Raw genomic sequence first — 13137 nt, forward strand, 5'->3', positions numbered from 1 at the left:
AATAGAATAAAATAAAATACTATATACAGTAGAATAAAATAAAATAAATATACAATAAGATAAAAATAGAATACAAATACAAATACTATATACAACTGAGTAAAAATACAACGATGACAGAAAGGATTATTGCACTTGGTATTATTGCATATGTATGGATGTGTGTGCTTGATCAGTTAAAGTCTTTATTATGGAGTCTGACAGCAGTGGGGAGGAAAGACCTGCGAAATCTCTCCGTCCCACACCGTGGGTGCCGCAGTCTCCCACTGAAGGAGCTGCTCAGTGCTGTCACAGTCTGCTGCATGGGGTGGGAGATGTTGTCCAACAGGGATGACAGCTTAGCCGCCGTTCTCCTGTCACTCACCACCTCCACTGGGTCCAGAGGGCATCCTAGAACAGAGCTGGCCCTTCGGATCACCCTGTTCAGTCTCTTCCTGTCCCCAGCAGAGATGCTGCCGCCCCAGCAGACCACACCATAAAAGATAGCAGAAGCCACAACAGAGTCATAGAAGGTCTTCAGGAGTGGGCCCTCCACTCCAAACGACCTGAGTCTCCGCAGCAGGTACAGCCTGCTCTGCCCTTTCCTGTAGAGGGCGTCTGAGTTATGAGTCCAGTCCAGTCTATTTAAAGCCTGTTGTAGTTGTTTTAAATGGGGTGGCAATAACAGACCACCTTCTTTCTTTCTCATTAAGAAACATTAATTCTGATTTAAAATTGTTAATTTTGTATCCTGAAAATTCTCCAATTTTTTTTTATTAATGCTACTAAAATAGGGATACTATCTTTCAGATTAGTCAAAATATATAATATCACCTGCAAATAAAGAAATTAGATGGTCTCTTCCTCTAATTCTGGTACCTGATATTTCTGTATTTGCTCTCACAGCTATGCCTAGAGAGTCTATTGCTAACACAAAAAGAATTGGTGAAGGAGAAACCCTTCTACAAAACAGTCGAGCCAGGAATTTGTTACTTCTGAATGTCCTGGTGAGCTTCCACCTTTTACAGGTGGGTGCAGCCTGAATAATCCAAGTATGCAAACTAAATATCACAGGAGATCTTATGAGACCACAAACACTGACAGGTCCAGTTCAGAGACACAGGTTTAGCTGAGGTAAAGCCTGGAGGACAGCAAGCAGCTGCACCCATGAATGTCAGTACCCACCTGTCACAAAGAGCAGCCTTTCCATGCCTGACTCTGCATAACTGTAAGCACTGAAGAATTTTAAATGATGAGTCACCTAAAGAAATCTTCTTGTGCACAGTTGTTATAAAGGGAAAAATAAACGTTTGCTGATCTGCCCCCCATAATTTCAACATTATGAGTAAATTAATGCAGGTATGAGAATCAGACCTCAGCTGTTGTCTCATACTGTTATGTCCCTGCCTGTTGACCTGTGGATCGTTTTCCTCTTGCTTTTTGCCTGTATTTTGTACTTTTGATTTTGTATTCAAATGTGGTGTTCTCAAATGTGCCTATTAAAAGCTGTATTAAATGTAGGGGTGGGTTAAAAAAATGTGATTCAAATCTATTTTAGCTTGAATAACACGATGATTAATTAAATCCTGAATTGACTTTTAAATATAAATGTATTTTCCCAGAAGCACCAGAATCTCAGGTTACAGCTCACAAAGATATTTCAACAACCACCAAACAGCTGAAACAATCTTGTTTTTCTGTTTTATCCTCACTTTGACACAAATGCGTCTGCTGTGATGCTTACACCTCTGATGAAGTCTCACAAGTGTTGTACTGTTAAATTATCAGATTCAAAATCTTTCTGAGTCAAATTTGAATCGATTATAGAAATCAGTGGCGATACTCAGCCCTAGTTACCACAGGCGAACCTCAAAGTGGAGCTAGCTCCCAGAAATAAAGCAGACAAGAGGACACTGCACGTGATCTCCCTCTCGCTGTATATTTTATAAATACCTTTTTAGACACTCGTGGTCCTGCCGTGAGTGCACACGTGGCAGTTAGACATGAGAAACAGGACAGTTGAAAATATCTGACTTTATTAATCCTTTAACAAAACAGGTTTTCAAAAATCACATCAACCTATATAATGATGTATAAAAATGTAATAAGAAAAATCTCAAAAGACAAAGCAGACATTACATGTATGTTCTTTGGCTACAGAAGCCTGCTGGAAGCCAGTGGTAGCAACATGTCGGCTGAGACACTGACTGAGTAGAGAGTAGCTTGAAATACACTGACTATACCCCTACAAAGAAGACATGTCAGTGTCTGTGTGTTTTAACAAAAGCAGAAACATCTCCAAAAAGAGATACCAACTGAATACTCACCTATTGCAATGATATACAGCATTTTATATTCCAGTGATTGTGTTATGACCCAGTTTAAAACAAGTAGGTTTTGCAACAGACCACAAATGAGACTTATCAAAAACTTACATATGGAAATATGGTCAAAAGTAATGACACATGGAGGGTCGTCTTAAAAAAAAAAAATTTTTTTTTTATATATATATATAAAATAAAATAAAATACTGATGAGCAACACTATGAGAACAACTTACACTAAATCCTCCTGCCACACAGCGAAGAGACATATGCATTGCAGTGACATTTTTGGGGCATATCCTGAGTGTGTAGACCACAAGGTGAACTTGACATGAAAGCAAAAACAAAAAAACCCAAGTGCAATGTTTTTTGTTGTACACACGCGCACACGCATGCACACACACGGACGCACACGCACACAAAACTGAGAGCCTGAGTCAAATGATCATAACGATGAACTTTCCTTCTGTTGAGTCATGCGGTCCAGTTAAATACGCAAACAGCTTTAACAAGGACTAACATGCATAGGGAACAATTCTGAACTCCTGGTGGGTATATAACATTCATTTTATGCAGGATTTTATTTTACTATCAGACAAAATGAAAAAACAAAAAACAAGTTAGATTCTTTAATCCAAATCAAAACACTTTAAAAAGGAGATTTATGTAGACAAAAACAAAGTGACACAATTTACCAAGAATGCCCTTATATATGGGCTTGTGAATTTTAGAGATTAATTATAAGAATCCCACGCTTGAATTTAAACTATTAGGAGTAGACAAATACATTTTTAAAAATTGAGAACGTTACCATCCATGACAAATACTGCCTTGTATAAGCTGAAATGATCCAACTGTTACTGAAAATGAGCTGGCGACCTAACGGATATTCCATCAACTTGATGTGTGAAGTGAATCCATGATTAAAATAACAAAAAACTGCCCCGCTGAACAGAAAAGTCAAGAGACAGAACAAGTAGAAAGGGTAATAATCAATGTAGTATACTTCTATATAAAACAATAAACATTTGCAGCAGCACATCTCTTTTGCTTCGAGTTTCTCCTTAACCGCTCACAAACGAGCACACTTTCCAACAGAGCTGAACAACATGCCTGCCAAAGGCACTGAGAGGTACTCGTAGCTGGGACTAGAGAGAGACGGGGCACGACTGTGGGTGCAGATTATTATTTACCTCATTTGGTGGTGGTGGTGGTGGTAGGGTGGGGGGGGGGGAAGGAAAAAAAAAAAAAAGCATTAGTTAATAAAACTTCCCCATCTTTCTCTTATCCTCCAAGATAACACTTAAAGATATTATTTGAAAAAAAAAAACAACACAACGTTAGTTATTATTAACGTGTCTTGAAATGAAAGCATATCACTGGATTAAGCACAATAACAGGTCACTGAAAGCCTACAGGTGCAGTATACAGATGAATGAATTGCATCTGAATAAAAGGGGCTGTTCTCTGTAAACACTCAAACCTGTTAGTTGAAGTTGAAACCACAGCAGCACAAAAATGCTGTGCTATTGTGACAACTTTGTGCTGTGCATGAAACTGTTTAAACACATATACGGTGTGTATAACTGTAAAAGTCACCCTGGACTGGACTGGACCAGTAGGCTTTACAGTAAGCAGAACTTGCTCCTGTCCAAACTAAATAAAGGCATATAATCAGTTAATGCTCTGAATACACACGTCCTCAGCACAGACATAAACGTCCCACGGGTGCTGGTGAAAAGTTAGAAGTGACGAGCGACATGTGAAAAAACCTACGAGGCAGTGACTCCTTCCCACTCCACCAAGTACTGCACCTTGCCATCAAGGGTGACCCGTCGGGCCAGGACTTTGTACTTCTCCCCGCAGGCCAGACGTCCCGCTGCTCCAAAATAGTTGCTGATGGAGCTCTTTAGGTGGGTGAGCTGGCTGTTGGGGTCCATGCCGTGAATTATGTCTGCAGAGTGAAGCCCTGGGAGGGAGCTCAACAACTCTGTGGCTGAGGGGTGTGGGTCTGCGTAGCTGGGAGGGGGGATGTCTGGGGTGGGGGGCTGGGGGACCCTCCGTGGCCGTCCACGTTTCCGTTTTAAAGGTGGAGGGGAAACAGGCATGATGGGGGCTGCTGTACGCGTCTTGCTGGAGCTGCAGAGGCTGGAGGGTGTTTGATAGGAAAAAGAGGAAGTAAAAAAAAAAAAATGCTGTTAATTCAAAGAGCAACAATAAAAAACAGACTACAGAAAATTAGGAAAACAAGGCTTTAAGGTCTACAGCCATGCAAGTCTGAGTTTGTACCCAGCACAATTCTACTTTCAGTGCAGTGCAAACATCAGGCAGGCATACCTGGACTGTCTTGAAATGCTAGTTGAGGTAGTTTCTGAAGTGCTCAGGGCGCCGATGGATTCCACATCTGAAGTTTTTAAAGACAGCAGAGACCTGTCACTCCTGGTGGTTTGGGGGAAGGTAAAAGATTAAAACATTATGGTTCTTGTTATGTTACAGTGAATCAAGCAAATCAAATAAACACATTGTGTTTGTGATTGATAATTCAATTTGCTTTTGCCCGAATCTTCACCCTAACAAAGCTGAACAGTTCTGATTGCTTTAGAACTACAGTTTATAATTGCCTACTTACTTGACAGATGTAAAGTGATCCAAAGCATGGGGCTCTAACGGTGGCGGTTTCCTGATTTCCTGTCAAAGCAAAGGAAAAAAAACAACAACAAAAAGATGGTTTCTTCTCATATAACACCAACAGTAAATGTCTAACACCTATACAAAATAACAATGCAAAAATACCCATCCCTCCATGCACACACCCAAGCTCACGCCCACTAGGAAACACACATGCAAACATACAGACAGACCTGGGACGAGGGCTCACTGGAGCGTTGTGGTTTAGCCAGAGTCTCCAGAGAGCGTGCTCCTTGCTTCCTCTTTCTTTTCTTCTTTTTCTTCTTCTTCTCTGTGCCATTGGTAAGAGCACTGGGACTTCTAGAGCAACAACAAATATTCAGAACAGTTTTACATATAAAGGCAGTTGTGCCTGAAATAACAGTGAAACTGTTAGGCAGTTCATGTGTTATGTAAACTGTTAGGACACCCTTGAAAATCATCTTAAAAAAGGGAAATTCATCTATAGATAGGAGAAAATTCTTAGCCACCCTATGAAATTTGGAAAACTTTGTCTTTATTTATTTATTTATTTTTTAAACAGAGCAAGAACTTTTCAAACATATTTCTAAACATATTTTCTTTAGAAATTAATAAGCAAATGATTTCAGGTAAAAGAAAAAAAAAAAAAAAAGAAATTAGGGACAAGTTGGAGAAAGTTGCATCCTTTGGTCAGATTAGATTAAACTAGAGCTCTTTGACTACAGAGATGCTGCTTTTGGAGAGAAGGGAGAGGCACAGAACCCTAAGAACACTGTCCCCACAGTGAAACGTGGAGGTGGAAGCTTTATGTCGTGGGGATTTTTCAGTGTCTGGATCTGGGTTTCACATCAAGGTCAAAGGAATAAGGAAGGAAGGAAGATGTGAAGATTTTGAAAGAAATCCTCAAGCAGTCAGCAGCAAAAACTGGCTCTTTGCTTCGTCTTCCAACATGACAACGACCCACGACATATGTTGCTCTTGGTAAAGAACGACCTCCACAAGACCAAAATGAGCTTTACTGACTGGCCTGTACAAAGCTCCGACTTGAATCCCACTGAAAATCTGCGGGGTGAACTAAAGACCAACATCCATTTGAGAAGACAATCAAATCTGGAGGCGCTTAAGAGATTTAAGATTGGGCTGGGATTGCTCAGGAGTTGTGTGCGAGACTTGTTGAAAACTACAACAACAACAACAACAACAACAACAACTACTGCATGCTGTTACCAAGCAAAAGAAGGATAACTGAATATTAGCAACAGGGAGGCTAATATCAATCCTGCTAATTTTGGTGAAATAGTCTTGTTTCATGTGCAAAGAAGAATCATTTCATAATTTGGAAAATCTATATTATAACTTCCTCACTCTGTTTAACAGTAGTTGGAAAATAGTTCACAAAAATGGCTTTTTATAGGGGGGCTAAAATTCTGTCCTCATCTGTAGATCACAAGGGGCATTGTTTTTGTTTTAGAGTAAAACAAACAAACAAAATGCTCTTATAATACATAAAAATAAAAATAAAAATCACACTCTTAAATTAAATTAACAAGGTAAAGGGGCACAGCTAAAAAAAATGTTTTTTTGGTCCTTAACTTCGCCAGTCTAACACCAGCAATTTCTAAATTGTGCATGTAATGATGAACTATAGAAAAACAAATAACAGGAGTTTTATTAGCAAATAATCATTTCTCTTTTTTAGGTTGTATATAAAAGATGGAGAGGCTTCAAGGTAAAGTGGCCATTCTTTCTGGCCAGCAGGGGGAGACTCCTGTCACTGCAAAAGAAGTCACACTATATGAAAAGTCCATGACCTTGTGGCTCTACATCTCATTTTATTTATGACTTGACTAACGATTTCCCAACAGGTTTATATTTCAGTCACCAGTTTCAAGTCTACTAGTCAAGAATGCAACATGAGATATGACATGAACAATGATCCCATTTTGAGTCAAATCAAACATAAAGCAGCGCTCAGCGACCAAGTAAATTAAAAGTAAGTACAGTATGAGTGTTCTCAACTTTTCGGTCAGCTTCTCTGAGTCTTGTTTCAAAAAACACAACGTGGCAAGGAGCACCAAACACAAGGCTTCAAAATGCTATTTCAGAAACCAATGAGGGGGGGGATGTCACAACGGCTAGGTCCATCTTTTATAGACCGTCTACGGGCTTCATGGTGACATGATGGGAAAGTAGGGCTTTATGAAACAGGTACTGTATAGCTCCTGTTACAAGGTGTAGTTAACACTTTAACAGTAAATAAAGTGTTAAATAAACATTTTCACTGAGAAAAAAAGGGAAAAAAAACTACCTAGGTAACTTTAGTGCCTGCATTTGACTTATGTGTCACTTCTATTGCACTATAATGCTGCTGCTGCTGCTACCACCTTAGGGCAACAGATTCACACTTCAAAATTAGCTTAGCATGTCATCAATGTCAGCACTTCACAGGAAAAAGATCATCGAAGCTGCACCCGGCAAGGTGCAATCACAGTTCAGTATTTTTTGGGCCACATAGCGTCATAAATATCTTTATCCCAAACTTCCTTGAAAAATAGTGATACAACTTTCAGGCTTAGTCCCCCACCACTACTCTACATTACGTGCGCTAAGCTCCTCCCACCAGACAAGCATAATCGTTATAAGTACTAACAATAAGCAGATGCCAACTTTTTGTTTTTTATTCTGAATCTCTCTTTAGATCTCCCTACATGGACCTAGCATTAATGAGTTCTATACAGGATCAGGTTAACACAGTATCCAGTGGGCACCTTTAACTTTAAAGCATCGACACGTTTCATGTCTAACCTGATGGCGGACAGTGCTTTAGTGGACTTGCATCCCTTGATGGTTATCTCATGTGAAGCCTTCTCCATCACTCTGCTGGTTGGCTCGTCACAGTTGGGGGGAACAGGAGGAAAACGGATCCTAAGGCCAAACAAGTGCTTCTTTTTCTTCACCTCCTTTCCTGACATGAACCTGGGACACGGTGAAAGGGTGGCCATGTAAAAAACATAGAGTCTGTGCAAATACTGGGAGATATTTGAGGCACTTTGATGTTGTCATCAGCATAAAGATTTCAAGAGCAGCAGATAAACTTACATGCAGCTATTATTGTTAAGCGCCTCCAGAACATTTTCATATCGTTCTGATCGTGGAGTGTTGGCGAGCTGTAGACACAGGAAAGATATTGTACAAGAAAAAACTTAAATATTTAAAAATCCAAATGGGGGCCAGGTTATTTCTATTTGGGAAATAACCCTCTACTAGGATTACCTAACAGTGTGGCTTTCAGACCACCAATCAACCTGATGCATTAAGCAGCTACAAAAAAACAAACAAAAAAACAAACAAAAAAAACAAAACAAAAAACACTGACTTGTGTGGCTGCCAATTCCTGACATCCTGTTCCAAATCTAACAAGTAAACATGGATGGGACATGAAATGAAATATGAATAATAGAAGAAAAAAAATCTGTTGGTCTACAATTGGTCACTGGTGCATTACATAACTTATCCTTACCTCACCCAGCTGCAGCAGCTCCCAGTTATCATTGATGTACACCATCAGGTCCATTTCTGAGTCAAAGTACTTCTTCTTGTGGATCACACTCAGGTTGTAGAGGCTCAGGTGTGCGACATCCTTCCTGAAATATTTCAGTAAATACTGTTTTTCAGTCTGTCTTAAAAAAATAATAATAATAATACTAATATAAAGACACCAAATATGTTTGCTGGAGCCACAAGATTTAATTACAGAGGTGGAGTAAAAGTTTATCACAGCTCTCTAGCCCTGGGCGTCAAAGGTAGCAGAGCTTTTAAGACGAAGAGTAAATGCATGCTTGTGTAATTTAATAGAATAAAAAGCCAGCTGTGTGTGTCAAAGTACAAGTTCCTCTTACCAGCTGAGAGGCAGACGGCTGAGGTACTCCGGTCCACCATTGCAAACCGAACAAACAAACACATAAAACCTGAAGGCAAAAATAAAAAGGCCTCAGGAAACAAGAACACAATATAAAGTTTAACATAAAAACCTAGCTATGCTCTAGCTGACTGTCCACTGAGACACGTTTCTTTTTACCATTCTGTTTGTGTGCACGCACTTTTTCCAAAACTTGACTTAAAAACTGAATATTACCCAGAAGTATATTCACCATCATTTCAAGACCAGTTTTAATAGGCTGTCCTTGTTCTCCAAAGCCACACTTTTGCAGGCCATTGGGGAGCAGACTTGAATACGTACAACAATACAGTCAAGATCCACTGTCGAGGGTAAACATTTACATTAGAAGCAGTAAATATGGTCACCTATCTCCGTAGAGCATTGGCATCTGTAAGCAATGGAGACAGGCTTCGTGGAACCATTGCTGACACATGTTGCACTGCAGCATCTTCAGGTACCAGCTGCAAGCAAACAGAATATGAACATTATAACTTTTGTGGACATGGGAACATTTCCATCCAAGCTTTTCACTCTTGCCAGAATATGCAACGTCACTCACTCTCCTGGACCGCCGCAGTAGCAGTAGCACTGCTGGATGTTGGTTTTGTGGCCGTGGTCCCACACCAGCTCCTCCAGCACGTATGGGAAGGACAGGTGTAGCTCCATGTGCTGCGGCTCCTGCTGTTCCTGCTGCAGAAAGTCTTTAGCAGACGCCCCTCTTCTGTGTGGACCACCCGTCTGCAAACCAAACAAACAAAAAACGTGTTTTTCCCACCAAAATAAATACATAAAAAGAAAATTTGGTAAACACATATAAAGAGGTGCTTTTTAAAGCTGGTAAGCTCTTTGGAAAATTTTTAATTTCTCCATAAATATTTGGGGATTTTTCAATAAATAAATGACCTCAGAATAGTTTAGCCTCATTCACTTAATTGGGTTTCTTAATCTTGGGACATTTTATTGTGGGATTAAAGCCTCAATCACTTTTATTCACTCCATTGGAATCTATGAAGTCTTTTATATCCACTTTGATTTACAAACAAAGCAAGTAATGCACTCTTCAAAACAGACATGTGTCATGTTAACAAACTCGTCTAAACCACTTGTTCAAGGTAAATGTTTGACGTATTTCTTCTTAAAGAAAAATCTGTACCTTAGCGAGAGAAGTGAGCTCACACTCTGAGCAAAGCCACTTGTCATCAGAGTCGATGACAGCAGCATCGATGACAGGGGAGTGACACCGCTGGTGGTAGCCTAAAACACAAATGAACACATCCGTAATGGCCAGAGATTAGAGCACAACAGATGAATAAATAAACTACTGAGACTGGCTGTTTAAATGTGTTACAAATATCATATAAAATAACTGTTTCTGGCTTATGTTGGAACATCAAAGACGATAAATGATACCTTGTCCACACTTGTCACAAATGACAATCTCGTTGGGTTCCTCTGAAGTTTCGTCTTGGCATATGGAGCACACAATGTCTTCGTCGTCGTCATCCTCATCATCTTCTTCCCCTAAACAGCAGCAAAGTCATGAAGGTAAGCGACTAAAGTTTCAGATTAATGGTGGTATGACTAGGGGTATAATTTAGAGCAGCTTTCAGTCAAACGAGGTCAGAGGAGTACACCGAGTCATCACAAGAACAAAAGACATCCCTCTCACAGCAACTTTTGCTGCTGTGAGAAGGACGACTCAAATTCACCCAGCTGAAACTAGAGAAAGGTGGCAGGGAAAATATTTTACAACCTGGATAAATAAAATCCAAACTGTCTGGTTATGGGGGGTGTGGGCGAAATTGCACTTCCATGTCCCTGAAGGTCTACACCAGGATACTAGAGAGAAGATTCCGTCTACTGACTTAACTTTTGATTCAGCAGGAACAAAGCAGTTTTCATCCTGATTGCGGACAGTTTGCTGCCTTCATCCTCCTGAGGATATTCGAGGGTGTGGGATGTTTGTAATAACTACTTGTGGACCTGGAAAGTGGATTTCTATTCAAACCAATTTTTTTCCCCCTGTAGCGCCAAATTGCAGCAACAGTTGCCTCATATCGCTTTATCACACTCACACTGGAATAGAATTTATAATAAGATTTTGATTGCATCTCATGTGGTGAATCTTTGTCATACTTTTTAATATATCACAATTCAACTATCGCGATCAGGTTGAGGTTAAAAATAAATAAATAAAAAGTTATCTGATAAATGTCACAATGCCAAGAAAAATCTTAACCAGATACTTCTCACAAATCGTTTACAGTCAAATGTGACGAATGTGTCTGATCATAGCGTCTTTGTGTCTTTCATTAATGCTTTATTCATGACCCATCCCATTTAAGAATAAAAATGAAGAATACGTTTTTCTTAACACCATAATAGCTAAAGGGGCTTAAGTGGAGCGATAGCTGCCCGTCTGCATGTTAGCAATGCGCTGCGACTGTACTGATACACTCTACAGTTAACTGTCAGTGTGAAGAGCAAGAGATAAGCAAGTCCAGGAAGAGGCAGACAGGTTTGCACAGCACAAACTGTGGATAACTGACTCCCTACCCTCTTTGCAATGGCTTACAGTATCTTTACTGCATATTATCTAGCAATTAAACTAAAATATATTGCACATTTTAAATTTCATTCACCTGTTTGAATATCCTTCCAAAGAACCCAAGACTTTGACCGATCCTCAAAAACCACAAAACATCGGTGCTTGTCCCGATCTATCTGAAAAACAAAACAAAGAAAGATTTACTTGTTTCCAGATGCGACAGGGGCAGATTTTGCTGTAGATGACCTATACTGATTTCAAGAGTTTTTCCGCCAACGCTCTCCACACAGTCCGTTTACCTGCATGCATCATATGCATCATCCTCACACTAACCTTTGCAATTGTTCCCAAGTAGAAAAGGCCATCTGACCACCGGGCCAGGACATCCTGTCCTTCTGAAAATCTGTCAGACATGCTGTCTTCTCCATACTCTCCCCTGGCAGAAAGGCTTGTGGGGGACAAGGACACAGCCTGCTGCTGCCGCTGCTGCTGCTGCTGCAGGGGATGAGCTCTGTGATGCACAGACAGGTGATCCACAACCCCTGAGTCTCTGAAAAACAGTGCAAGGCAAGAGAACAGAGGCAGACATGAATTTAGACTATGGAGTAAGCGGATATGGAATAAGTGCAAAGTTAATTTATGCGATTTTTTTTCCTGCTTACTGTAAACAGATTGTAATTATTTATATGTGGTGTATTCTGATCCTCAAAAGAATACTAGTACAATTTAATGTATGTTATTGGCATTTTTTTTAACTGATAACAACCAGCAGAGTAACAGTCCTGTATGTGTAGCCCTCAAACACAAGGATGCATTGTGTGCTTGCAGAAGGGCTTACAAAAGAAAGAGTGAAACATGGCATTTCCTCTCCACTGGCTTTGAACAACAGGTGATTATACTCATAATTAGTGCTAATTGTTAATTAACCACATAGTCAGTAACATGGCTTCAATGCAATGAAAGACAAAAAACAAAAACCTAACCACCCTTTCAAAAATAAAGACCAATGTACTTACTACTGAACACTTCCATTCAACTACAGGTCTCAGTGACAGCTAATACTTTGATCATACTAATAAAACATGTCATATTTCTAGCTTCTATTGTAAATGTTATTCATTTCAGATGTTAAGAAAGTATTGATTTTTTTTCCTTCGCCTTTAAACCCTGTCCTCCAATGCAGGCTTTCCTTTGTTCGGATAATGAGTGGACATGTTCAGTGCCAGCCACTTAGCAAAGATGAAAAAAGACAGCTTGGGATGCCGCTGCAGGCTGATATAATGTCTTGTATATTAAATAGTAGGCAGCTGGGCGAGCTCAGCAGCGGGAATAATCCACATGCAAAGCCGTAACCCCAGCCAGGTCGCTGACCGTCGGACCCACACCCCCCCTAACGGGAGGAAAACATGACAACAATACCTCATTCGGTCACCTCCGTTTCCACAAACGACTCGTACGACAAAAATAACCGGACAGAAGAGCCGCTCTTATCCCGCTCTTCGAGCAACTGAATTCACTTCTAAAGCGTGTCGGGAAAACATGCGGGGTTTGTGGCTTCCTCAGAAAATAACAAACGGTTCATTTTCCCCAAGCAAGTTCGCCATTTTGGTTTCCCGCTGATGATCGGGGAGTGCATTATGGGAAGAGCTTAAACGACTGCGGCTGGCTGTCTGTGCCGCGACGCTCACATTTTTTCA

General features: G+C 40.2%; 1 protein-coding gene across 1 annotated transcript; it reads right to left on the reverse strand.

The window, feature by feature from the left end:
• Nucleotides 1–3519: 3519 nt before the first annotated feature.
• On the reverse strand, nucleotides 3520–13069 carry mtf2 (metal response element binding transcription factor 2). Its single transcript, XM_085437876.1, has 15 exons — nucleotides 12860–13069; nucleotides 11774–11990; nucleotides 11535–11616; nucleotides 10303–10413; nucleotides 10046–10146; nucleotides 9452–9630; nucleotides 9258–9353; nucleotides 8852–8920; nucleotides 8473–8596; nucleotides 8052–8119; nucleotides 7758–7928; nucleotides 5165–5291; nucleotides 4933–4991; nucleotides 4641–4742; nucleotides 3520–4451 (listed from the first exon to the last, which is right to left on the reverse strand). The coding sequence occupies exons 1-15, from the start codon at nucleotides 12862–12864 to the stop codon at nucleotides 4076–4078; spliced, it is 1887 nt and encodes a 628-aa protein (XP_085294002.1). The 5' UTR covers nucleotides 12865–13069; the 3' UTR covers nucleotides 3520–4075.
• Nucleotides 13070–13137: the final 68 nt, after the last annotated feature.

The sequence above is a fragment of the Copadichromis virginalis genome, linkage group LG18 (assembly GCF_057382275.1).
Source record: "Copadichromis virginalis isolate Kocher_CV1m ecotype Utaka linkage group LG18, C_Virginalis_male_GT1.1, whole genome shotgun sequence".
In the NCBI taxonomy this organism is placed as follows: Eukaryota; Metazoa; Chordata; class Actinopteri; order Cichliformes; family Cichlidae; genus Copadichromis; species Copadichromis virginalis.